The 26,211-nt window shown below is 60.5% G+C and overlaps 1 protein-coding gene and 1 non-coding gene across 9 annotated transcripts in view; one reads left to right on the forward strand and one right to left on the reverse strand.

The window, feature by feature from the left end:
- Positions 1-1,203: 1,203 nt before the first annotated feature.
- The window catches only part of SBNO2 (strawberry notch homolog 2), a 51,430-nt gene continuing 26,422 nt past the window's right edge, over positions 1,204-26,211 (reverse strand). For 4 of the 8 annotated variants that reach the window (XM_074337394.1, XM_074337393.1, XM_019744065.2 and 1 more), the window contains exons 5-32: positions 16,704-16,865; positions 14,621-14,704; positions 14,218-14,314; positions 13,711-13,865; positions 13,474-13,607; positions 13,301-13,391; positions 13,075-13,218; positions 11,415-11,532; positions 10,908-11,013; positions 10,343-10,496; positions 9,280-9,456; positions 8,639-8,736; positions 7,841-7,923; positions 7,256-7,447; positions 6,827-6,996; positions 6,183-6,314; positions 5,582-5,717; positions 5,356-5,468; positions 5,172-5,243; positions 4,983-5,091; positions 4,725-4,799; positions 4,498-4,641; positions 3,907-4,001; positions 3,734-3,826; positions 3,406-3,537; positions 3,064-3,140; positions 2,512-2,702; positions 1,204-2,412 (exon numbers count right to left, since the gene is read on the reverse strand). In XM_074337394.1, the coding sequence (XP_074193495.1) occupies positions 1,922-2,412; positions 2,512-2,702; positions 3,064-3,140; positions 3,406-3,537; positions 3,734-3,826; positions 3,907-4,001; positions 4,498-4,641; positions 4,725-4,799; positions 4,983-5,091; positions 5,172-5,243; positions 5,356-5,468; positions 5,582-5,717; positions 6,183-6,314; positions 6,827-6,996; positions 7,256-7,447; positions 7,841-7,923; positions 8,639-8,736; positions 9,280-9,456; positions 10,343-10,496; positions 10,908-11,013; positions 11,415-11,532; positions 13,075-13,218; positions 13,301-13,391; positions 13,474-13,607; positions 13,711-13,865; positions 14,218-14,314; positions 14,621-14,704; positions 16,704-16,865 (3,825 nt within the window). In that variant the 3' untranslated portion in view covers positions 1,204-1,921. Of the gene's footprint in view, positions 2,413-2,511; positions 2,703-3,063; positions 3,141-3,405; positions 3,538-3,733; positions 3,827-3,906; positions 4,002-4,497; positions 4,642-4,724; positions 4,800-4,982; positions 5,092-5,171; positions 5,244-5,355; positions 5,469-5,581; positions 5,718-6,182; positions 6,315-6,826; positions 6,997-7,255; positions 7,448-7,840; positions 7,924-8,638; positions 8,737-9,279; positions 9,457-10,342; positions 10,497-10,907; positions 11,014-11,414; positions 11,533-13,074; positions 13,219-13,300; positions 13,392-13,473; positions 13,608-13,710; positions 13,866-14,217; positions 14,315-14,620; positions 14,705-16,703; positions 16,866-20,535; positions 20,676-26,211 lie in introns of those variants that run through there. The other 4 variants (XM_074337395.1, XM_019744066.2, XM_019744062.2 and 1 more) reach the window with 4 other exon arrangements.
- LOC141572957 (U6 spliceosomal RNA) lies at positions 15,499-15,606 on the forward strand. Its single transcript, XR_012498546.1, has one exon. It is a non-coding gene; the product is annotated as a U6 spliceosomal RNA (small nuclear RNA).

Here is a 26,211-nt window from a genome sequence, read left to right on the forward strand (position 1 = left end):
CCTCTGGGTGCTCCTGCCTCCCTGGGAAGTCCTGGGGTTCAGAGGGCAGCACCGCCCTGTAGCCCTGCCCCTAATCTAGGCAGCCCTGCCCTTTGGGGCACAGGCTGATTAATACTAGAGGTATGCTGATCCTGAAGGTGCTAATTCCTCGTAACTGGCGCTGTTCCCAGCTCAGAGCCTTAACCTGACAGCACAGTTGTTCAGGGCCTGCACAGGGCCTTGGTTTTACCCAGTGAGCCCCTGGGGCCCAGCGTCAGCCAAGCTGCTCTGGGCATAGCCTCGCCAGGCAGGGCTGACTTTGTGCTGGGGACTCTGAGCCAGGGCAGCCAAGCCTGCTCATGCTCATGGGCTTTCGTCCATGGCCCCTAGGAGGGTGGGGAACGGCCTGAGCCAAGAGGCTCCAGTACCAGTTGATGTTCTGGAGGGTCTGGGAGGCTGTGGGCATAGCTGGCCTGTAGCTTGGGGAGTGATGCTGTGCGTGTGTGTGTGTGTGTGGGGGGTTGGGGTGGCATGGCTAAGCCACCCCACTTCCAGTATTCCCAGGGAAGGACAGCAGCAGGAGATGGGGACCTGCAGAGGGAAGTAGCTCCCACCCACTTATCTGTCCCCTGGCTAGAGGCAGCCCCCTCTGACCAGAGGCCTGGTGTGTTCCCCATGGCTCCCAGGAGAGGCCTGGCATCTACTCCTGTCCTCCCAACCGGACCCATCTCTTGGCCCCTCCTCTGCCATCCCTGTGGGAACCAACACCCCCTGCAGAATCTCTGGGAGGAACACAGCAGGGGATTTGAGGAACTGCTCTTGGCACCACTGTGAGGGTCCCAGGTGGGTTTCATGTCTAGTGGGCAGGAGGCAGACAATATGGTCCAAGACACCATAAGCCTGGCTCAGCTGGTACAGGACGGTGGGCTGTGGCCCTGCCGGGTAGGGATGTCTCCCCCACCTGGCCCATCATCCACACTGCCACTGAGTGAGAGGAGCCCTTGTGACTGAAAGCAATGGCCTCATGGGGTGTGGGCTTGTTACACACACACACACCCCAGACTCCCACCCTCCGCAGGCAGCAGCCACCCCATGACCTCATTCTCCAAGGGGGGGCCAGGCACCTCTTCCTCCTAAATGCCCCTCCTGGAGGAGACATGCAGAGCTCCCCTACCTTCCCTCCTCACTGTCCCTGTAGGCCTGAGGAGCAGACAGCCTGGGAAGTAGTGAAAAGGCACATATATTTAAAAAAGATCTCTTTACATATATACACTTGAATTATAAATACACATAGAAACCAGGGGTCACCCACCCCGCCAGCTCCACAGGCAGATTCTGAGCCCTGGGAGTGGCAGCTGGGCAATAATTTAGGGAGCAGATAGCAGGGAAGGGGGATTGCATATATTAACGGGGGTCTGCCCCACAAAGCCCCCCAGAGAAGGTGGGGCCCTGAGCACCGGGGGTTTCCTGAGTTTCCAGCTCTTGGGGCCACCCAGTTTTGTGTATTTCAGGGGTTCCAGCCTTTCCAGGCCTGGAGGGGTGGGTGGGGAGGGGAGTCCGGCCCAGGCCTGGAGGGCAGGAGAGGAGAGAGGCACAGAGGGTGGCCCCTGGGCCCCACCCTCAGGCTCTGCCAGAGCCCCTGGCCTGGAGTGGTCCTGAGTGGGACGTGCAGATCCGCTGCCCCACCAGGCAGGGCCTCAGAAGGCCCCACAGGATGGCAGCATCTTGAAGGGTCTGCCCAGGCACTGGCAGGGGGAAGGCACTGCAGTGGAGGCCTCGATGGGCTGGAGGAGGGGCACCCTGCCCCCCTTCCTCTCAGTAGTCGGCAGAGGGACCTGAGCCCTGCTCACCACCCGCTTGGGTACAAGACCTTGCCTGTGTCCATGTAAAAGTGGCTTACTACAGATAAATTGCATCCAGGAAGCACATCCGCGGCCCAGGCCTAGGAGTTGGGGAAGGGAGGGCTGAACTGGATGACACTCTGTCGCTCGGGGCCCCCACCGGCTCCCGGAGCGCCCGCGGGCCCTGCACCGCCGCCCAGCGGCCCCAGCGGCTCCGGGGCTGGCACAGCGTTGAGGGAGCGCAGCATATCCTCCAGCACCTCCTTGAAGTTGATGTCGCAGCCCTGGCGGTGCACGAGGGCTGCGGGGTCGGGCGCGGAGGGGGCGCCCAGCAGCAGGCTGGCGGTGGGGCCGGGGGCGGGCTCTGCCGGCAGCGGGAAGGTGAAGGGCGAGGGCGCTGGGAAGGTCTGGGCCGGCGGGCTGTATGTGAGGTCCAGGACCTCGCCAGGGCCGCAGGGCAGCGAGAGCGGGCGCAGGGGTGGCAGCGGCGCTGGGAAGACCTGGCCCTGGGTGTTCTTGCGCTTCACATCCGCGTCCATGAGCTGCAGCTCCTGCAGCACACGGTGCACACAGGCCTCGGGGATCTTGATGCCTGTGGAGCGTGCGGGGATTGCAGGTCAGGAGCTCGGGTGCGGCCCCACCTCCACACATGCACCCCAAGCCCTGCCAGCGGGCCAACCCGCCTGCTCACCAACTTGCTTCTTCTTGTCCTTGGTCTTGAGGCGCACGATCTGCAGGTAGCTGCTGCTGGTGACGTCGGCGATAACAGCGGCGATGCGGCCCCACACGCGCAGCAGAGCCCCGCATAGCATGTAGTGGTGCCGCAGGCGGAGGCCCTGCACGCAGTCCTTGCCCTCCTGCACCAGCCGGCAGGGCCGGCTCCTGTGCGGGAAGGGGGGCGGGGCAGGAAGGGCGATTCAGACACCCGGAGCCCCAAGCGTCCACCCCACACACCCCGCAGGCTCCATCCACACACCGCTCCTGCAGGTCCTGCTCCAATCCTTCCCTCCATCACCCTCCCAGGTTCTGCACGACACCTGCGGGCTCCTCCCCCCTCCTAGTTTGGCTGGTATCTTAAATCTGGGCTGTGGTGCCACCTCCTCAGGGGTCCTGGAATGTCCCACATGCCCAATGGGCCCCCTCGCCTATGTGGTGTATAGGGACCATTCCTCGTAAAGCTGCCCAGAGACGATGGGGTAGGGATGTCCAATGCGCCTCTCCTCCCTCCACCGCCGGCCCTCACCAAGTGGTGTGGCTGCAGTGCCTCAGCGACAAGGTGTAGCTGTTCTCCCAGGGCTCCCTGGCCTCCTCTGCCGTCACCTAGGGACACACGGCCAAGTGAGATCCTGGACGAGCAGCCCATCCACGCTTCCAGTGCTTCCAGCGGGGAAACTGAGGCCTGCAGTGCCTCAGACTGGCTCGTCCTGCACCTGGCAGCTACCTCCTGGTGGCCAGCTGGGCTACGCATGGAGAGCTGGCTTGGAGACTGCAGCAGGGGCAGCTAAAGTAATAGGGGTACATATGCCCAGTGACATGCACATCCTGGGGCCTCCCTGCCTGCCTCCTCCCCTGCCCCTGCCCCTACCCGGTGGAACTTCCGACACAGGCTGTCGAAGGTCTCCAGCTGACTCTGCCGGCCGATGTTGGGCTTGTACAGGGTGAAGAGCTTGCTGTGGTTCTGCTCTGCCAGGAGGCAGCTTGGCTTGTTGCCTCGAACCTGGGCAGGAGGGTGTGTGAGGCCTGCGCAGGCCACTGTACTTCCCCAGTGGGGGGTCCCCACAGCGTCCATGCCAGGAGGGTGGGTGACTGGACACCAGACCACAGCCCTCTGTGCTGTCCCCGTCTCCCAGCGCCCTCCCCATTCCCATATCTGGGATCCTACCCCCAGGGACATGTTGGAGGCAGGTGCCCACCTTATAGGAGAGATAGAAGCCGTCATGGGGACCTGTCAGCTCCAGTGACCTGGCGTATGCCTCCTCCCACTTCAGGCCGCGGTCCACGCTGATCTGCCACCGCACATAGACATTAGGCAGGGCAGCAGCTGGGGTAGGGGTGGGAGGGCAGGGGAGGGCCAATGTCCACTAACCTTGTAGAAAACCACCTGCCCGTCCTGCGGGTGTCCAGGGGCCAGGAATACCTGCTGGCTCTCCTCGTAGATCTCGTCGATGCCTGGAGCGAGGTCTGGGGAGAGGACACAGGGGTGAGTGGGGTCCCGTTTGGGGGCTGTGCAGTTCCTTGCTCCGTGGGTCTCAGCATGCCCTGGGCCTGGTGTGGCTCAGCAGGCTCCAGGTTCTGGGCTTTGGGGGACGTCAATCACAGGATCTTGGAGGTGCTAAGAAGGGGGGGTCCTCCAGCAGAGCCAGCCCGTCCCCCAACCTTGTCCAGCACCCTGGATGGCGAGTGGCCCCTGCAGTGTGACGACCTGGGATGCCAAAAGCTCCCTGCTGGCCACTTACGCCAGGTGTGACCACACACAATGTGCCCCTCGGTGCCCCTCTCTGCACAGCAGTCCTGGGGACAATTAAGTAGGGGTCAGCAGACTGACCTCTCTTGATTTTATGAATAAAGTTTTACTGGCAGGAGGCCCCTGTCCCTTGGTGTTCTTGGTGAGGGCCTGGACTGTGGGGTACCAGCTGTCAGTTCCATTAGGCCCACCCCTTCCCTTGGTGGCACTCACCCAGGATGCCCATGTCGTATTTGCCCTCCTTCTTATCCATCTCGATGAGGTGGTCGAACGTGTCAGAGAAGTACTGGAAGAGCGCGTTTTGCTTGTGTACCTCCAGCCCCAGGATGCGGTTGAGGAACTTGGTGATAGAGCAGTCTGCGGAGGCGGGAGGGGCCTCAGGCTTTGTCACGTCCAGCACATCTCCACCCAGGCCACCTGGGGGGTGTGGGGGAACTCACCTTTCTCCACATCCAGGCAGCCAGACCTGGACTCCCGCGCACCGATGCCGACTGACAGCAGACCTTGCTTCATGTCTGCAGGAAGGGAGGGCTTTCACACATGCCTCTTGCCCCAGCCTGCCTGGGGGTTCCCTTGCCACCGGTGTCCCCTTGGTGAGTGTGTGTTGGAGATATCTTTGGACACAAATCCAGTCTACCAATCCGGTGTCCCAAACTGCTCCCCCAGGGAGACTCCCAAGCGCCATGCACACAGCTCACCCCGGAAGAAGGCGGTGTCCCCTCCAGGGTAGCCCTGGGGCAGGGGCACCTTGCTCTCCATCTGGCTCAGGATGGTGGTGAGAACGCAGCTGAGGGCCCGGGCGCCATACTGAGTGGAGGGACTAGGTCAGAGGCTGGACTCGGGCACTATGGACCCCTCTTCTCCCGGCCCCTTCTCTCCCAGAGTACCTTGTTCTCAAAGTTGTACTTGCTCAGGTCGCGGGACTCGGTGGCACGGCGGTCCCCATGAGTCAGAGCCCCCTGACCAGGATGAAGTGCTGTCACACACTGCCCATGTTCCTCCCTGCTCCCCTCCTCGGGAAATTCCCCCCACTAGCCTCTGCCCTGACCAGCACTCCCCACCCCCACTCACCAGGCTCTCCAGCCGCTTGGCGACGATGGAGGCAAACCTGCGCTCCCCGGCCAGCTCGGATATGAGGAAGATGTATTCCGGCGCTGAGACCTGGTTGGACCGGTGGGTCCGGCCTGGAGACAGAGGGGCTTCTCAGGGACCAGCTGGCCCGGCAGAGCAGGGTAGGACCAAGGCAAGTGGGGGGGGGGGCTGGGCAGGGTTGGCCTGGGGCGGGGCTGCGGCTCACCAAACTGCTGGATGGCGCGGTCAGCACTCCAGGGCAGCTCAAGTGTCATGTGGACCCGGCGCCGCTGGTTCTGGACACGGCGGTCGGCTTGGAGGGAAACACCAGAGCTGGAGGCCTCTGAGATGATGGCCACGAGCTGGGAGGATGAGGATGGGATGAGTCGGTAGGGTGGACAGCCACCTGCTCCTCACCAGAGCACCCCACACACCCTGGGTCACCCTGATGTGTGTGGGTGACCCACACAGCAAGTTGAGGCAAGTGTCTGTGGGGGGAGGGGCATGTGGTCTTAGAATGGAGTGTACACCATCCCCACGTTGCTCATGGAGGGAGTAGCCATCCGACTGAGTTTCCACAGGCGGCTTCCAGGGGAACTGAAGGTGGGGTAGCCAGAGAAGTCTGTGGGTGCCCACACATGGAATGCAGATGTGCGCGCATGCGCACACACGCACACATATGCACGCACATGCACACGCACACACAGACTGGGGTGGTGGGTGGTCCCTTAGCCAGCCCCTCAGGACTCAGGACCCCTGTGCCTCCCCCAGCAGCGGGGCCACACAGGCTCCGCCCCCATGGCCTGTCCTTGCCTGGCGGCCCGCACCTTCTCCCCGCTCATGAAGCGTTCCTTCTCTCTGAGGTTCACGTGCTCGATGGAGAGGCCCTGCTCCCCCCGTGACTCGAAGGCCACCGTCCTGTCGGGCCTGGACACCACACGGCCCTTCCTGCCGGTCATCTGTGGCAGGGCCAAGGGCAAGGGACAGGTTGTCAGCCTCTGTGGCTGCCCAGGAGCTGGTTCCCACATAACTGTTTTCCTGTCTCCCTCCTGTGCCCTGCCCCCACCTCTGGGTGTGTATGTGTGGGGGGGGGCTGTGGACTCGGGGTTCAGGCTGCTCATGGGGCGCATGACAGGGACTGTCACTACCTCAGTCTTTTATAGTAAACCAGAAGTCTGGAGCCACAATGGATTTGAGGTGGCACCACAGGGACATCCCAGAAAAGAGTACAGTGCAGGTGGAAAGGGAAGATGGCCAGGGAAGACTGGTGGGGGTTCCAGCCTGGGGCCTGAGACCACACCCATACCCAGAGGTCCAGGGGCACATGGGGGTGTCAGGTGATGTGGGCATGCTCCCCCACTGGACACTGGACCCTGCAGTTGCCCCCTGACCTCCGGTGCTGGCAGGGACTTGGCATGGCCACCAGGGGGTGCCACAGCCTGAGACGGGTGGGGGTAGCTCCTGAGCTCACCTCTGCCACATGCTCAGGGCCTCCAAGCTGGTCGATGAGCTCATCCAGGGTGTTGACGGGCAGCTCCCGACCCAGCGCCCGAACCTTGGCCAGCAGGTCCTGTTTCAGCCGCTCCACCCGCTCCAGGATGCCGGGGCCATGCTGGTCTCGCTGTGGGGGGCACAGGGGACCTGCGGGGCAGAGGGTCAGGGGCTACCAGCCATTTGGGCCGCCCATAGCCCCACTCCCAGTGGAACTGAGCCCTGGGCCCTGCAGGATGAGGAGGGCCCTGCCAGTTCCAGATACAGGTGCAGAGAGGTACAGGGGTGCACACATTCACCCTCACCCCAGACTATCCCTGTGAGCCCAGCACTGCCACTGACTGACCCTCTGAGCTGAACCCGTGTCCCCCATCTGCAAGGTGGGGAAGCTCTGGGCCATGGGCCTCACCCCGGTCGTCAGCCGGGAGCCCCACGGTGTCCACGATGACCACGTCGTCATCTGCCAGGGACTCGGGGGAGGAGTGGAAGTCACTGTCCAGGCCAGCATCCGACTCCGTGCTGCTGTCATCGCTGATGCGGATCACACCCACCGCCTCGGCCACCTGCCTGGATGCCTTGGCCCCTCGGCCCCGGGGCCGCCCTGCAGAGACAAGCCAGGGTCACCTGGGCAAGGCCTAGGGTCCAGCTCATGGCAATGCACACGGGCAGTGCAGCTGGGGGCTGCCCTTACGGGTTTCTCTTGGGAACCTACGGACAGCCTCCCGGTGCCATCTTGCAAGAGGTCTGTGCTTTCCCCCTTCCCTAGCCTTCCTTTGCAAGTGGATGCTGGGAAAGGGGAGCCCCCACCCTAGGGCTGCCTGAGGAATGAGGTGGGGTGGTGGTCAGGCCTGCAGTAGAGGGACCAGTGGGAGTAACTGGCTGGCTTGGGACATGCTCAGAAAGGAGGGGCTGCAGGGAGTCAGCGGGAAGGAGGATGGGCGGGAGGCCCAGGAGCAGTACAAGCTGAAGCAGGCGGGTGAGGTGGGGCACTTACGTTTTCTTTTACTGCCCACTCCTCTGTCTCGCTTTCTTTTGGTTGAAGGAAAATGCTTCTGAATTAGTGACAGAAAGACGCCCCTGAGAGTGAGAAGCAGTTTATTCTCACTATGAGGACGGTGTGCTGTCCGCCAGGAGACCGGAAGGGCCTCTACCTGTGCATGTTCCGAGGACCTTGGCGCAGGGTCTCACTCAACCCACATTCAATGAACCCATGGCTACAGTGAGCAGTTTTGCTGCGATGGACTGTGTGGGGCTGGGGGGCTGACCTCTTCCAAGGGGCAAGGAGGCGGCCACATGCAGTGGCTCCTAGGATTGGGGCAGGTGGGGTAGGTGTGAGGGGCAGGGGGCTTCCTGGAGTAGGGAGGCAACGCTGGGCATGGAAGAGGAGCTGGGATGAGAGTGGCCTCACGCTGGGACTTTTGCTCACTATGGGCTGGGAAGAGAGGCTGGGGGTTTTGGGGATACTGAAGCCCAGCCCCTAAATTCCAAGGAGTCCTCCTTAAAACAGTACCATCCCCAAGTTGGAGGATGGGCTCCTGGAAGCCTTGGTCTGAAATCTTGGGACCACCCCTGACACCCTCACACCCTTGCTCTGTGAGTGGCCATGATTAATCCTTGTGGCTTTACAACTAAGTTGGGCCTGAGGTCTCCAAGGACAGGGCTCAGCATCTCACCCCCAGTCTCCCACATGTGGGATCACAGGGCAGGGCCAGGTCACCACCAGGGAGACCCAGTGAGCCACAGGTGACGGGTCCTAGGGGTGGCAACCCCTCCCTCCACAGGCGTGACTCACTCCGCAGCTGAGACGAAGCAGTCAAGCTGCCCGTCCTTCTCGTCCAGTACCTCCCGAGTCCGTGCCTCGCCAGTGGACTGCAGCCCGATGACCACGCACTGAGGGGGATGGGATGGGGGTGAGCAGGTGCTGGGACCCCCATCCCAGCCCTGGAGCATGGCCCCAGAGGGGCCCACAGGGAAGCCCCCACAGCCAGAAACCCAGTCTGCCTGAGTTTCTCCCTCCTTCCATCCTTTGTGTCCCACTGGCTGCCAGGCCCTCGACACGCCCAGTCCCACCTGGGAACCCCACACAGCAGCCAGCCTCCGCCCTCCTGGGCTCCCTCACTACTCCCCAGCCCGTTCTTTCTGGGGCCATGCCAGCCCAGCTTGGACAAGAACCAGGGGCAAGGCCACACATGCACCTGCTGCAGGGGGCTCAAGTGGGGTAGGACTGGGATCTTTTGGACGTCAGCTCCCCAATCCCACCCGTCCTCCTGGGCTCAGCCCAGCCATGCTCTCTGGGGCTTGTGACCGTGAGACAGATATGTGCCAGTTCTGCCTGCTCAGCCCTCAGGCATGGAGGCAGGGTCCCGGGAACAGCTATGTGGTCTCAGTCCCTGCCCGGCCCCGAGGGCCCAGCCATCATTGCCACCTGCTCACCTTGTCCTGGGCCAGCTCCTGCCGTGCCAGCTCCACCAGCCGGCGCACCTTGGCAGCCACACACAGGTACTTAAAGAAGCGCTGGTGAGCCGACCAGAACTGACCCCATAGCGACTTGCGGGACTCCAGGCCGATCCAGTCGGCTGCCTGCTGGAACACGCCCAGGGCCTCGGCCCACTGCAATGACAGCCACATGCTGCCTGAGCTCGCCACTGCTCTGCTGCCCCCAGCTCCCACCCTACTAGAATGGGGGGCCGGAGTAGGGGCTCTGTAGATACCTGGGCAGTCAGAAATGTTAAAAAAACCAAGACTTGTGGTGCCTATAAGGCCACAGTGAGATTGGCACAGGGTGGGTGGGCTAAAATTTCAGGAAGCCATGGGGACATCTGCTGTGACTCCTACCAGCAGTCACTCCACTCCTAACATTTTAGACCAGGGGGTCGATTCTGCTCCCAGGGCACACTGGGCACGATGTCTGGGGACGTCTGTGGTGGTCGCGACTGGGGGTGCTCCTGGCATCGAGTGGGTGGGGCAGGGATGCTGCTCAGCACCCACAGTGTGCAGGATGAAAAGAACAGAGATGACCCCCCAAGAGATGACCCAGCCCCAGTGTGCGAGGGGCAGACCCCATCTTGGTTTGAGCTAAATATGCAGCATGGGCAGGGCCCATGCTCAAAGCTCGTCCCATGTGGGTGTGATAGTGAGGACATAGGAACCCATCTGCACATGGAGGGGATGGTGAGGATGAGGTCCAAGCTATAGCGCACAGAGACGTGAACACGGCAAAGAGCCTGGGGGCAAGTACTCGTGACATGGTGCGGTGGCGGGGCCCGGCTGTGTGCCCATATCACTACAGTCACTTAAGAATCCCTGCCTTGAAAAGAACAGAGTCGCTGGACTCCAGCCAAAGACCACAGCAGGCGGGCTGGCTGATTCCTCCTTTCTGTGACCTGATGAACCCCTGTGGCATCTTTAAGGACAGATGCTAAAGGTGACAGGGCTGTAAGTCTAGGGGAAATGCAGTTGTGTCCATGAAGTCAGAGACCCCAGACAGCTGGCTCACCAGCAGTGCTGCACGGTTGTAGACACACTCAAAAGCCGGGTCCAGTGGGATCTCCTCAATGCGGAAGGTGACGCCATTGAAGCTGAGCTGGCGTGCGATGTACATGCCACTGACCTTCATGTCCATGGCCACGATCTCCATGGCACCCACGCCTCTGTGGAAGAAGACAGGGCTGCCTGAGGATATGCTGGGTCTCACCGAGTAATGAGGCCCCTCCAGGGAGGGGCTGATACCGGGAGCTGAGCCCTGGAGGGTGAGGAAGGGCCAGGTGCACAGAAGGAGTGCAGAGAGCATGTGCAAAGGCACTGTGCTCCCATCAGCCTGATCTTCCTGGACTGAGGAGAGGGGAGATGAGGGAAAAGCATGGAGGGCCTCTGTCCTCTAGAGTGCTGGGAAGCGCTGGGAAGAGAAAGGGTGTGATTTGTATTTTAAGATCCCTCTCGTTGCTGTAGGAGTATGGGCAGGGACGCAGCACGGGCACACAGACACCAGGCCTCGGTGTGTCACAACCAGGGTCCTCAGTGGGCACCCCCGCTGCCTCCGTCATGGGCAGAGTGGCACTCACCTCTTCTCAATGGCATGCAGAAACTCCTCAAAGGTTCGGAAGGGCGTGCCCTCACCCCAGATGCCCAGGCGGCTCATGTAGATCATGTTTCGGGGCTCAGAGGCACCTGGGGATGGTGGGGGTAGGAGTCACTGTCAGCTCCTCTGGCCCAGCAAGGTTGGGGGGCCATGTACATGGCCCCAGAAATGACCCAAGGACAAGGTACGGGGACCTGAGGGTCCCAGGAAAGCACCTACAGCCAGGGGTGCTAGGGTGCTGGAAAGTTGGCAGAGAGGAGGCTCTGATAGTGGTTGACACCTGAGCTGTGGAAGGTACCACTGGCCTGGAGGGAAGAGCTCTGCCTTTGGGCCAGGTTGCAGGGTGCCTCCTAGGGCCAGAGGTGCAGGCCAGCAAGGCCAACAGATGGCACATGGGATGCCCTCCATGGCTGCACCAGGACAGACATCGCTAATTGATGACAGCACGTGCGATCAGGCTCCCTCCCTGCCCCTGGCAGCTGCCCCTCACCGGTAGCGCTGGCGTAGACCACCCTGGCCAGGGGAAGCTTGTTCTGTAGGTCCAGCACGGCCTTGCCCATCTTGGTGGAGCTGGCGTTCTTGGCTTTGTGGCACTCATCAAACACGATCTGGGGCAGGCATGGGTTAAGGACTGTTCTGGGATGTGGCTGCCCCAGTCTGCCACTTCCTAGCTGGGGGAGCTCAGCAAGGCACCTGGGGGGCAGTTTCTGACCACAGGTGAGAGCCTTGGGGTGTGTGAGGCCACCAGGGTGAGTGGGAAATAGCCTCTAGGACCCTAGGTGACTGAAGGAAATGTGGCGTGTGATGGTCTCGAAAAGACCTTACAGACAACGCTGACACAGATGTGTACAAATGAGCATGAAGAAGGCCCCTGAATAAGAGGGGTGGGCCATGACTGATTGCATGGGGAGCTGGGGTCTCTCTGTATGACTCTGCACAAATCTACACTGATCGGTTAAAAAAGTGACCCTGAAGAAACAAATTGGAAGATGTACAAAGTTCTTAACATTTTAAGAGAAAAAAATTATAGGCAAGTATACCTATAATGAGCCTATTTTAAAAACGAAGTGGGTGTCTATACATATGTACACATGATATGTATCAAAGGACTGACAGAAGATTTACGAAATCCCAGAGAAAATGGGAATCTGGTGCTGATCAAGCAGACCCTGGGGACGAATGTTAATAATTCTGTGTGTTTTTTTTACACTATCGTTTCCCCCAGGCTGTGCAAGTTGTCACACAGGTGCCCAGGATGCACCAGTCACCTCGTTTCTTCTTTCTGAACCTGGGAGGTGTTCTGTGCTAAAGCAGGTGTCTAACCAGTAAATCCATACTTTTCCACGTGACCAGAAAGTACACACGAGGTCCACGTCTCCCTTCCTTTCTCTGACTCGGGCCAGGAGCGTCAGTTACTCCACTTCTGGGGATGGCCCCGAGGACACAATGAGAAAGGGTGACAGGATGCGCACCAGGCTGTGCTAATGCAGAGGCTTAGAAACACCCAGAAAGTCCCCGTGATGGGGAATGATCAAATAAGGACAGGACAGAGCAACATGAAGTGCAGTGGCCAGCAAACCCGCCTGGGGCTCAGGCGGGGAGAACAGTGATGTGAGATGGCACATGGGGGACAACCTGGGGAGGCGGCGTACAGGAGGGCAGGCAGCCCACAGGATTCCCCCAAGGCCATCAGAGCACCAGGCGAGCCCAGGGCCGCACGCTGCAGAGCAGAAAAGTTGTCCAAGTTTTGAGAGAGGAGGGAGAGAAAAACCCCCCAATCCTGCGGGGTGGGCAGGAGAAGGTGCTAGGCGCCCCACACCTCCCCCTGGGTGGCACCTTCCTGCCACCAAACACCACTCGGAGTCTGCGGTGCCGGTCCCATCATAGTCCAGTAGGATGGAGCCAGAAGTGAAGCCACACCGCGAGGGATGATGGCAGCGGTCACTGGGGGAGAGCCCTGGGAGCAGTCCTCTGACCGGAACTCCTCCTGCACTGGTGCCATCCCAGGCAGCCCCGGCTCCCTGCATCCCTCCAGCGTCCTGCTCGGTCCCCAAGACCCCCAACTCAAGGCCTATCAGCCCCTCCTCTTGGCCCCCTCTTCCAGCCCCACCTCCCTCCCCTCGGCCCCGCCCCTCGCCCTGCCAGGATACCACGCCATCGAAGGCCACCCCACACCACTCGAGGATCTGCCGGATTCGTGTGCGGTGCTGCCCACCGGCCTGGCTTTCCCCGATCAGGGCGGAGTAGGTGGCGAACAGGACGCCCTCTGAGGTAGTGTTGTCGCCGTACTTGATCTGGGGAGAGGCGTAGGCCTGTGTGAGCGCCGGAGCACAGGGGAACCCCCAAACTGGGCGATGGGCAGGGAGATGCACCCACCTTGTTCAACGCGTGCACTGCGATGCTGGGGGCGTCGATGTCCCGCAGGTCCCGCTCCGCATCGTACTTGAGATCGTTGGAGACGCTGAACCTGGGGTGGTGAAGGCCGGCGGGTGTCAAGGCCCCGCTCCCCCCGCCCCCCACCACGGCCCTGCATACAAGAGGACGCTCACCACAGGGACTTCTTGCGGCCCCGCAAGTAGTTCTCCAGGATTATGCCGGCCACCGTGCGCCCCTTGCCCACGCCCGCACCATCACCGATGAGGAAGCCTGCGCGCTGCCCGCTGGGGAGCAGGACCTCGTGTTGCTGTGTGGGGGAAGCAGTCAGGATCCCCCACTCGGGACGGGATCAGGTGGGCACTGAGACACCCCCATGCGGGAGGGGGTCAGTTGGGAGACCCTGGGGTCACCTGGCAGGCGTAGGTGATAGCCTCCAGCTGCAGGGCGGACAGGACCCCGCTGTCCGAGGCAGGCAGGGCGAGGGTGTAGGTGATGTCCGGGGGCGGGACGCTGGACAATGTGCTGGTCTCCACCACACGGTCTGGGTGCTGCATCCCAATCTTGGCTGGAGGGGAGTGATCAGGGTGTCAGGGTCAGCAGCTGGCGACCAGGATGGGGGTGGGGATGCTCCCAGAAGGGTGAGGGGCAGACCAGGATGGAGAGAGGGGGCCTATCACTGCTTTGCAGGTAGGATGGGGGGCAGACCCATGAAATGCTCGCTAGGCCAGTAGGAAGTGGGCTTATTTTCCACTGAACCCTCTGTGCTACATCGTTTTGTGCCAGGTTTGGATACCACTGCCCCTCCCCTTCACCCCTACCGGGCCGCCTTCACTGCTTCAGGGACCATGGAGCAGGAGCCCCGAGGTCTGCTGGGGGTGTCCTGGGCATGCGAGGGGAAGGGGCGGCCATGCACTCACACTTGGATGGCACATAGTCAGCGTAGATCTCTGTGTGGCCCAGGTCCTCAGCTTCATCCTCCTCCGCGTCGTCCTCCTCCTCTGGCTGAGTCTGAGACTAAAGGCCAGTGTCCTCAGGGTGGGGACTGTCCATCCACCTAGCATAGCCAGCCTCCCCCCAAGGAGCAGGGACCTGGTCCACCAGCCAAGCCAATGATGGGGGCAGTAGGGTAGAGGGCCTGCCTTGCCTCCCAATCCCCACAACATGGAGCCTCCTGGGACTTCAGTTTCCCATCTGTAAAATGGGCAGACCCAGCTTCTAAGCCAGCCCAGGGTCTGACACACGGCAGGTGTGTGAGTGTGAATGGCCCTCCTTAGTCCTAGGAAGGGCAGTGGGCAGGGCTGGGGAAGAGACCCAGCTCACCTGGTAGCTGACAAGAAGTGGGGTGCTGGGGAGAGAGGAAACGGGCTCCTCGAGGCCTGTAAACGGCCCGCTGGGCAGGAACAACTGGAGGGGAGAGTGGACATGAGCCTGCAGGCCAGCTGTGTACAGGAAGCAACTCAATGGGCCCACCGGCTTGGCCACCGGGGGCTTTCCACGCCATCCTCGTGCCCCTCCTTCTGCCCAGCTGCTTGCCTCCTTCCTACTGCTTGCCAGCTGGTTCTGGTGAAGGACAGAGCCCTCCCCTTGAGGTCCAGGCTGAGGACAGGCCTTCCTGGGGTCTGGTGGCCAAGACCTACTGTGTGCCAGGCACGAGCACTCAGGGAATGTGGTAGGATATATGGGGGATGGGACAAGAGCCAGCAGGACCATCCTAGGGGCCCAGTAGAGGGGCCTGGGGCCCTGTGGACTGGGCCACTCACCCCTGTGACCCTGGCATGGTGGTGGCCATGCCTCATCTCTCCCTAGCTGGCCCCCAGCACTTGGTGTACAGGTGGCCCGTGGGGGTGGGGGCCTCTGCAGGGTGAACTGGCTGGAATGCCCTCATGTGGATGTCCCAGACCACAGTCCCACCCTGGGGAGACTGATGGCCCCAGTCTCATCTCGGGCTGGCCTAAGGACTGGGCAGACAGATGGGCTGGCACCGGAGACCCAAACCCATTAGGGCCGAGTCACACCCTGGCTTTCAACCTGCCCATCCCCACGATCATGAGACTGATGGCCCTGAGTGCTGGGTGCCCCAGAGCACAGTGTCATTTACGGTCTCAGGGGGACAAGGGTCACCAAGGGATTCAGTCACGTGATAACCGACTTGCTTTTCATGACTCTTGCTGTTCTCAAAGGTTCAGAACACGGCCAGTGCTCCCTTCGGCTGCACTAACATTGGAACGATACAGAGAATATTAGCATAGCCACTTAGCATCCTGAGCAAGGATGACTCACAAACTCGTGAAGTGTTTAATTTAAAAAAGAAAAAAAATGTTCTTTAAAAAAATAAAATAAAATGGAAGCGAAGTACAAGGAAGTCAGAATCCCATACTCAAGTCCGTCTCCTTATTTTTTGAATTAACAAAAACAAACAGCCTCAGCCAGGTTCCTGGAAGGCTGAGTCAGGGTTCCCAGTGGGCGTCAGGTTTCAGCTGCCCTCACGCCCTCCTCCCAGGAGCTAGGAGCCGCAGAGGCAGAAGGCCCAGGGAGGCGTGGCAATGCCACTGTCCCACTGGGCCTCTGCACCAGACATAGGGACAGGCCTAGGCCATCCACCAAGTCTGCCAAGGGCAGGGAACCTTGCCGGGCTGCCTGGACACTTCCTGTCTACCTCTGGGCCCCAAGCTGGGCCCTGCACATCCGTCTGTTCTGCTGTCCAGTCACAGACCCTTCCTATGGGCCTGTGGGGACTGAGGACCTTCAAGGTGGCCAGGTGGGTATATGCCATCCATGTCTACTAGTGTGTGGCCACCGGCAGGCTCTGAGGTCTCCATCCAGCTACCAGATGGAAGGGGCCGCTCCCCTCAGAACCACTCAGTCCTCAGAGACGCATGGTCTCTCCAGAGGGACTGTTCCTTGCCAACCGTCTCTAGCCCATCACGTGACTGTTTCTCTAGCCCAGGGTCTCCCCCTTGGTATAGCTGACATTAGGGCCTGGTTACTCTCTGTGATGGGCCATCCTGGGCGCTGTGGGGTGTTGAGCAGCACCCCTGCCCTCATCCCCTCAATAGCAGGGACACCCGCAGTCGTGACTATCACAGATGTCTTCAGACAATGTTCTCTGGGGGCAGGACTACCCTAGGTGAGAACTAGTATCACAAATGACATTTAGCTCATCTCCTGGGGAGCCCTGTCTCACTAGCAGGCCCAGCACAGAGCAGGGCGTGGAGACCGAGACATTGGAGGCGGGTGTACGGGGATACCCGGCCATGACAAGACTTATGCTGAGAGGGGGCAAGGAGGCCAGAGCAGGAACTTCCCCTGCAAACCCTGCATTTTCTGAGCCACGTAGGAACCATGAAGGCCCTAGACCGAAAACCTCACCAGTGTCTGATCAGCCCGTGAATGGGCCACTGACCTTGTCGTGGGCAGAGGGGCCAGTGCTCACATCCCAGATGGTGGGTACCTGGCTGAGGCTGTCGGCTGGCAGGAAGTCGGGTGTGTCGGCAATGTCCGAGAGGGAGTCCACGGACGAGGAGAAGATGGAGGCGTTGGAGAGGTCGTCAAGGTACGAGGAGTCCTAGAAGACAGGTGGGTGAGGGCGCAGCAGGGCAGCCACACAGCAGGTGCGCAAGAGCCAGCCACGCAGTGGACGCTGCTCCACCATGAGAGGAATGAGGCTCAGACACTCACTACAACGTGGCCAGACCCTCAAAACACAACGCTCATGAGAGAAGCCAGGCCCCATGGCTGTGCACTGGACCCCACTGAGATGACACTGGGAGAGGGTGATAGCAGCCCTGTGCCCTCCCTGGCCCGTCACTGTGGAGGAGGTGACGCCAGTGCAGGGTTGTCAGGACTCGAGAGACCCCACATCTTCGGGGGAAGCCTGCTGCACAAAGGTTACACACAATTTATAAAACTGAATTTAAAGAAACTCAGGCATAGTACCAGAGGTGTCTGTGCGGCCCTCCCCCTCCCCTAATCAGAGGCACCACGTGCCTGCGTGTGTCTGGCCTGCTCTGGACACGGAGACATGTGGGGACCAGCCCCTCCGGCTCCCGGGTCAGCGGGAATGAGCCCCTTACCACAGCCCCCTGCTGTGCCTGCCACCTGGAGAGGGCAGTCAGTGACCGTTTTACAGAGAGAGATCTGGGAGCTGGGGGGAGTGCAGACCCAGATCAGGGGTGAGGGAGCACCCCTTGGCTGCCTCCACTGGGAGGGGCCCCAGCCCACCCAGCTGTGGCTGCAGGGGACCAGTCATGCCGATGTCTGGCCCTCATCCTTTTGGAGAGTCAAGTCAGGGAGCTTTTTGCCCAGAGCAGGTAGGCCCTGTGGGTTTGACCCAAGGGGCCAGGGGAGCTACCCCCCTGGAGCCCCAGACCCAGTGCACCACTTACACGGTCCCAGCCAGTTGGGGGCACTGGAGGGCCAAGGCCAGGCAAGTTGGGACCCGCCAATCAGCGGGGAAGACTAAGAAGATGAGCTGACCAGTGGGGGTCTTGGGTCCCGGGGGCTCAGTTAGTGGACTCCAGGGAGGAAGGGGACACCTGTGCCTGGAGTCCACCTGTTGTGCCCATGAGGTCACAGCTGGGAACAAGCCCAGGCCGGCCACATGCCCCAGTGATCGGTGCTGGAATCAGATCCCTATTCCTGGGCGGCCAGGACGAGACAGGCTCCCCCACTGCACCAAAAGGATAGCAGGGCCCCAAGGGAAGGGGTGGGGCAGAGATAGGGCTGGAGTCTACCCAGCGGCCTCCTTGGGGACAGCTGGTCGCGAGAGCCTCAGTCTGCCCATCTGCTGGACACGACCGGTCCAGGTGCCAGCGGGGGTCAGGGAACAGGCAAGAAACACAACCCTCGGCCAAGTCGGCTGATATGAGGCCAGGGCCTTGTTGGGCCTCTCCCCTGCCCGGAGGAGCCCTGGCCATGGGTGTACACAGGGAGCCACAGGGGTTGGTCGCTTGCACTCAAGGTGAGCAAGGAGGGAGCTCAGACCACCAGGCCTGCTCTTACCCTTGCCCCCTAGCTAAGAGCAGCCTGGACCCTCGGCGGGCAGACCCAGCCTCCCCCACTGCCTCTAGCCTAGGACCCTGCGGCCTGGGCAGGTCCAGGGGAGGAGGCGGGACCAGCTCAGGCCGCCTGGATAAGTGTATAAAGGCCTGGAGCCCCAGGACAGAAACAGGAGTGAGAGGGGGCACACCTTGACGCTTCTGGAGCACTTAGCCCCCTTATGCAAGACCCCAGCAACTCAATAGGCCAGAGCAGCTGCCTTGGGGAAAACTGAGGTGGCCGTGGGCAGGTCTGGTCCTGCAGACCTGAGACCTGCCCTTCGCCCACTGGGACCTCTGCTGGGCCCTGCCCTCCCCTGGCAGCTGGGGTCAGAGGTGGTCCAGCTTGAGCCTGGCGGATGACAGGCTGCAAAAGCTGGCCCCCCCGGTCCCTGTGACAGGGGCAGAGACCCTGGTAGGCTGGCCAGGATGGGGCCTGGGTGCAGATAGAGGCGGCCACGTGTCTTTGCTGAAGCTCCTGAGGCCACATCTGAGCATCCTCTTCCTGGTGGGCACTGCCCGAGCCTGGTCAGAGTGACACCAGCTCCTGGGGCCCTGAGAGGTGGCCTTGCTTCCTGAGGGCCATCCAGTCCCCGAGTAGTGGACAGGATGTAGGGGCAGAGGAGGAGGAACAGCCCTGGTAAAAATCGGGTGCACAGGGGGACCCCATCCCTGTGGGCAGCACACTGCTACACTTCCCAAGAGGACAGTGTGGATGATGAAGGGACTCTCAGTGGGGACGCCTGACCAGCACCCCGGCCAGGAAACGAGGGTCAACGTCAGCCGTGAGGACCCATGGGACAGCAGGGACCCTGACGTCACGGATGAGCAGGGCACGTTCCTCAGTGCAGTCATGGGGAAACACCTAAAACCCCAGAGTGGGGATGTCCTGCAGGAGACGACGGCTCAGAGCATCCACACAGGAGGGGCCAAAGGGGACGTAACGACAGAGTGCCATGTGGGATTCTGATGGGGACCTGGGACAGAGAGAAGCTGTCAGGGGAAACTGAGGAAATCCGAGTAAATATGGACTTTGGTTATTAATGGTGTCTCGTCCTGGCTCGTCAGTTGTGACAAAGGTACCGCACTGACGAAAGTGTGAACAGGGGGATGGGGTGGGGGACACGGGGTCTGCACCATCGCAGTAATTCTGTGTATCTAAAACTGTCCTAAAATAAAGTTATTTAAAAAGTGGGAGCTCCATGGAAGCTGCCTCCAGTGGGGGACCCTCAATTCTCAGGCAAAGGGAGGAGGGGCCTCATGTGTGTCACCAGGGGTCAGGGGGTTGGGGCCCCCAGGAGTCCCCCCAGCTCCATCCCCTGTGCAGAGTGGCCAGCTGGATGAGGGTGAGACAGGACCCCTCCCTGGTGGACCACCCACCTGCCTGCCTCTGTGGAAACCTGACTCCCAGCAACCACCAGCAGATATCCAAGACCATCTGAACCCAGAACTGCCCTCCTGGGCCCCCACCGGGAGCATCTGTTCCCAGGACCCCAGGCCCCAACACTGCTCCTTCCATTGTAGCCCCCAAGTGGGGAGGGAGCTGGCTGGTCACCCCAACAGTTCTGGGGGACCAGGAGGGTGCATGGTCACCGTATCGACAGCATTTCAGGGATCCCTGGACCAGGTGAGGACCTGGCAGGATCTGGTAGAGCTGCCCACACAGAATACCACTCCGAGTCCACTGGGATAGGACCTGGCTCAGGGCCTCCCCCGGGGGCCTGGGAGGGCTCAGCACCCCCTCCCGGCTGAAGCCAACCCCAGAAATGCCCTTCAGATGGGACCAGGCGGGAGAGCCGCGTGGGTCCACAGGGGTCCGAGGAGGGCCGGGACCCACTCCTACCTGTCCAATCCCAGCCCAGCCCAAAGAGCCAGCGGAACCCTGATGACTGATGGCCGTCCCAGGACAGCCAGGGACTGGAGGCCAGCAGACAGCCCCTCCCACCTCCCACAAGCACTTTCATTTTGAGGCGCCTCCCGGATTGAGCCCCACGTACCCTGTCCCCACCACTTTCGCTCAGGAAACTCCCGCAGAGCCGCTGCCGCTGCCAGCAAAGCTGTGCTGCCGGGAGGCCGAGAGGAGGAGGGGAAGGGCCGGGGGTCCTCAGGGCCCTCCCGGTTCGCCGGTGGCCCAATCTGCCTGCAAGGTGGGAGGGGGTCGGGCCCACCCCCACCCCCACCCAGGGCCAAGTAGGTTACCTTGTTGAGCGCTGCAAACTGCAGCCAGAACCGCAGCTGGGACATGGTGTGGCCACAGGCAGGTCCCCTGGAAGGCGCTGGAGCGCTCCCTCATGACCGCGGGTGCTGGGCGCGGACGGGCCTTCTCCCAGCCCTTCTCCCAGCCCAGCTGCATTTGCATGTTGGTTTAGTCACCACCGGCGCCCACTTCCCCTAAGGCCGCTGACTTTCAGGAAATGATGTCTGCCTGGTAAGTCAGGGCGATTACTGGCAGCGCGGACAATTACTGTATGGGGCGGAATCCAGCCACAGAAGGCTGTCAACAACGCGCCTGCCCTGCGGGCTCCTGGCGCCCCTTCCCTGAGCACCCTATCCCCAGGAACCCGTCAGCCATGGCCCGGCAGGGTTCAGATAGGATGGGGGGGGGTCGCGGGGGGGTGGGGGGGGCACAGGCTGGGACACCCAGATAGCCCCTCCCAGCCCTGGCCTCGGTTTCCCCAGACCACTGGTGCACTAGGTTCTGTTCTACCTGCCCCCCACCTCACTGGTAGGCCTAGTAGGGACCCACTGCTGCACCTGAGGTTCCCACAGCAGTACTCTAAGGGGCACAGGCCCCCACGACACAGGAAGGAAACTGAGGCCCAACCCACGTCTCTGCACAACCCTCCCCACGCCCTCGCAGGCCCAACCCCTAGCCCCCAGCTCCTTAGCCTGCACACAGGCCCACGGGCCTTCACCAGCTGTGCTGGAGCCGGCTTCAACACTTCCCGCGCACTGCAGGTGGGCCCTAGCATGGGCAAAGGCCCTGGGGCTGGGCCCCCGGAGCACTTCCTGGCCACAGGGGCCCTCCCTGCTCCTCCTCCTCCAGGCTTGCCAAGGGGTCTGCCTGCACTAAAGCCCCTTTCCTGCCTCCCACCTGCCCCTGCCCCCCTCAACATAGCATGGAGGAGGCACCAGACAGGGCTGGTGAGCAGGGGCTCACAAAGCTGGCAGGACCAGTGGGGAACCACTGTGTTTTAGAACCCCCCATATAGGCCCAGAGGAGGGAGCTGGCCAAGGAGGGCCCAGGCAGCCCACTGGCTCGAGGTGGGTGAGCAGTCTATAAGCCTACCTTCATAGCTCCTGCCCTGTCTTTCCCCCACAGCCCAGGGGCAACATAAATCCCAACAATGAAATGAGCTCTGTGGGACACCCCACCAGGCCATAGCCACCGTGAGCAGGAAGGGAAGTGTACATACGGCAAGAAACCCATGAAATGACGCTTGACACCACCAGGCAACAGGGAACTGCAGGTCACAACCAGTGACACACACTGCACACCCACGGGACGGCTACACTCAGACGACAGTGACAAGTGCTGGCAAGAACGCAGAGAAATCGGAACCTCCAGCACACACGGGAACATGCAGCAGGCGCCTCTGCCTAACAGTGAGCAGTTCCTCCCCCGAGGTCACCCTCCCCACACGACCCTGCAGTGCCCCTGCTAGGTGTCCACCGAGAGACCTGCACACGCACATCCACTGCAGCTCACTTCACAATGGCCACAAGGCGGACACAACCTGTGTGTCCACCCGTGGACAAGCGTGGCCCACCCACACACATGGGGTGTCACTCGGCCATGAAAAGGAGGGAGGCGCTGACACTCGCCACAACGTGATGGACCTTGAACACACGGTGCTCATGAGAGAAGCCGGACACACAGGCCACACAGTGTGATTCCACTTACGGGAAATGTGCAGAACAGGCACGTCCACAGACAGGACGTGGGTTCGTGGTTGTCGAGGGCTTGGGGTGACTGCTGATGGGGACAGGGTTTCTTTTTGGGGTAATGGAATGTTCTGTTATTAAATAGAGGTGATGGGTGCAAAACCCTGTGAATATATTTTTAAAAAGTGAGTTTAAAGTTTGTAAACTCTGTCTCAAAGTATATAGAAAACTGAAGTGAAAAGAGAACATCCCAAGTACAAACACACACTTATTATTACTAGGTTTAACCGACATGAAATTTGTCAAGTTGCCAGCATAGTTTCTAAACTCTGACTCTGTCCCCAGTATCTCGTCACCAGATGGTTGGCTAATGGGCAGAAGTGACCCTGAGTATATGGGGAAGACCAGGGTACAGCTGAGGGTCCGAGGACAAGGAGGGGTCCCTGCCTGGGGAGGCTGTCACCCACTAGGCTCCTTGGCCACTCCAGCCTGTCCTGCCAATGGCCCTGCCACCCTGGTGGCTACAGGCTGTGGGTCTGCGACTGGACTGGACGGGGGATGGAGGGCCTGAGTCAGGGTCCGGGTAGAGGCCCCGGTGGAATGAAACAGGTGACTGGGGTGTGAGTGTGGGCAGGGCCACACCCGAGGACATGGGTGATAGTGGACCCTGCCCCACATGCGCAATGGGTCCCTGTCTGGCTGTCTGAGCTATGGTGCTACCCAGCTGGTGGGACCCTCTCTGGCCTTCAGGCTGACCCTCTCTTATGTGGCCGGGCAGAGAGGCGGGTGTGGCCCAGGTGTCTCAGGTTTCCCAAGAACCCCTCCCCCCATTAAGTTCTTGGGTCATCACCCCTTTGCCCTCCCTAACTTCCCCGCCAGTTTCTCCATATACATTTGAGGTCTCAGGCGTCACTGGCCTATGCTGCAGGTGGCCTGTCCATCCCCAAGTTACAGCCAAGGAAACTGAGGGTGGGGGGTGGGCAGAGCTCACTGGGCAGATGGGGAGGAGGGTACTGCAGGTCCCCCCTCAGGCAAACCTCGCTGCTAAAACATTCCTGTTGAGGGCTGAGTTGCATCCCCCAAAATGACAGGTTCGAGTCCTAACCTATGAACGGGGCCTTATTTGGAAATAGGGTCTTTGCAGATGAAATTAGCTACGAAGGGGTCACATTGGAGTGGGGTGGCCCTAATACAATGACTAGTGTTCTTTTAAGGGGATATTTGGACGCAGACACACAGGGAGAGGCCAAGTAACCATGGAGGCAGAGACTGGGGTGCTACGGCCCTAAGCTCAGGGACACGGCCGCCCCCCGAGTCTGGAAGAAGCAGGAAGGACCCTCTCCTGGGGCCTCGGGCAGGAGCGGGGCCTTCCGATACCTTAATCTTGGACTTTTGGCCCCAGAACCATGAGAGTATACATCTCTGGTTTTAAACCACCTGGTCTGTGGTGCTTTGGTGGGGTGGTCCCAGGACGCTCAGACAGCTTCCCAGAAAGCTCTGCCCCATCAGGCCGTGCCTGGGGGCTGGCTGCTTCAGCAGCACACCGCCGCAACTGCTTTCCAGCGCTGCAGTCAGGAGAGGACAATCGGACCCGGGGCTTCTGCAGGGTCCCCTCTAAGAATCTGTTTGTGGGGCAGTCCCCAGCCTGCCGCTCACTTCCTTGTCCTCTGGGGCCCAGTCCCCCAACTTCCACAAGGTGACCCCCTGGGAACAGGGCCACGGCCCTCGGCGCAGACCATAGAAAGGGGTTCCTGGCCCTGGTACAGTGTGCACCAACGGACTCCTGCGAGAAGAAACCCCGCGCTTCTGTTCCCTTCTGGCTGATGCCGGTAACTGCTGGGAACCCGCTGGCAGGCAGGCTCAGCCCTCTGACCCAGTGAAATCCATTTGCCGCACGTGCGGTCGATACTGCCTGTCCCTCACGAGCAGGGAGCTGCCAAGAGTTTGCAAAGCACTTTTCTGAGCTGCGACCTCATCCTCGTTTCCCAGAAGCCCTGGGCTGGCAGACAGAGCATCCTCACTGGGTGGATGTGGGACCCACCTGAGATGCTTGGAGGGACCCTCAGGGTGGATGCCGCCACGCTGACTGTGTGAGCGGGTCAGCACGTGGGAAAGAGTCCTCCCTGGAGCCTGGCCAAGATTTTAGGGGTCCAGGTGGCCTTGGGAGGAGGCGTCAGGGGGTCTAGAATGCTGAGTCCCTCATCCCCACCCTGACCCTGCATGTCCCCAAATATCCCCCCAAATCAGATTCACCCATGTTTGGAGCATACGTCCACACAAAGGACTACACACAATGTCCACAGCACAATTCACAATGCCCAAAAGGTGGACACAACCACCCACGGATAAACAGATAAACAATGTGTCCCGTCCACACAATGAAGTCACTCGGCCGTGAAAAGGAGGGAGGCGCTGACACTCACTACAACATAGATGGACCTTGAACACAAGGTGCTCAGTGAAAGAAGCCAGACACACAATGCCACACAGTGCGATTCCGTTTATGTGAAACGTCCAGAAAAGGCACATCCAGACAGGACGTGAGTCAGTGGTTGTCAGGGGCTGGGGAGGGGGTGGGGGTGACTGCTGATGGGGATGGGGCTTCTTTTGGGGTGGTGAACATACTGTTAGAAGATAGAGGTGATGATGACACAACTTTGAATTTACTAAAAGCCACTGAATCGTGGGCAGCCGGATGGCTCAGTTGGTTAGAGCGTGAGCTCTGAACAACAGGGTTGCCGGTTCAATTCCCACATGGGCCAGGGAGCTGCGCCCTCCACAACTAGATTGAAGACAACAAGCTGCCACTGAGCTGCTGGAGGGGCGGCCGGATGGCTCAGTGGGTGATAGCGTGAGCTCTCAAACAACAAGGTTACCGGTTCAATTCCCGCATGGGATGGTGGGCTGCACCCCCTGCAACTAAAGATTGAAAACGGTGACTGGACTTGGAGCTGAGCTGTGCCCTCCACAACTAGATTGAAGGACAATGACTTGGAGTTGATGGGCCCTGGAGAAACACACTGTTCCCCAATATTCTCCAATAAAATTTTTTTAAAAATTATACATAAAAAAAAGATGACAAAATACCATTGCTACATAACTTTAAAAAAAAGCCACTGAATCATACGATACGCAAATTCTATCTCAATTTAAAAATAAAGGACAGAAAAAAAGCCGCATGTCCATACCCCCCCAATGTTTGGCACACCGCGTGTGGGAGACCCTCCATGATGTTTCTTGAGCTGTTCAGGTCGCCCAGGTCGCCTACCTAGGACATGGAGCTTGAATGAACCAGTGCCAAGTGGAGTCTGAAGGACAAAGAGGCTGGCCATCAGGGCTGGGTTACCCGAGCGCCACGGTAAGGAAGACAGGGAGTGAGCCTGGGCCAGCCCAAGTGGTTCCAAGGGAGAAAGTGCTCCAAATGGTGACACAGAGAGACACAGGAAATCCCGAGCAGACACTCCCAGTGGCCAACACCACAGCACCTGCTCATAGCCCAGGAGCCCATGCTGATACAGAAAATGATCGGATAGGTCAGGGGTGGGGACAGCTCTCCCTGTAGAACACCACCTGATCAGTAGACCAGTGAGGACAATAATCTCTGCCAGACGCCACAGTCACCATTGTGGCAGCCGACACCCACCAGTGGATGAAATGGCCATCCCCGCCCCCACCATGAGGGGCCAGGACACCTACAAGGCCTCTCTCTCCCAGGAGGAGAGGGACAAGTGGCAGCTTGACAATGGGAAGTGGAGGGACCTGGCGGATGCCACCCCAACCAAGGGTCAAGATCAACATCCTTGGCAATGAGACGCCAACAGGAGGACACGGCGTCTTGTGTGTGGGACTCCTGCTGCGAGTGCACAGCCTGCCTCTGTGAGGCCCCGGCAAACCGGCACTGAGGGCCCTTCCACAGGTGACTAGTGTCCTTCAGAGGTGTCCGTGCCCACCTGGAACTTAGTCTGTCACCAGCGTTACACAAGGCTCATT

The sequence above is a fragment of the Rhinolophus sinicus genome, linkage group LG07, assembly GCF_036562045.2.
Source record: "Rhinolophus sinicus isolate RSC01 linkage group LG07, ASM3656204v1, whole genome shotgun sequence".
NCBI lineage: Eukaryota > Metazoa > Chordata > Mammalia > Chiroptera > Rhinolophidae > Rhinolophus > Rhinolophus sinicus.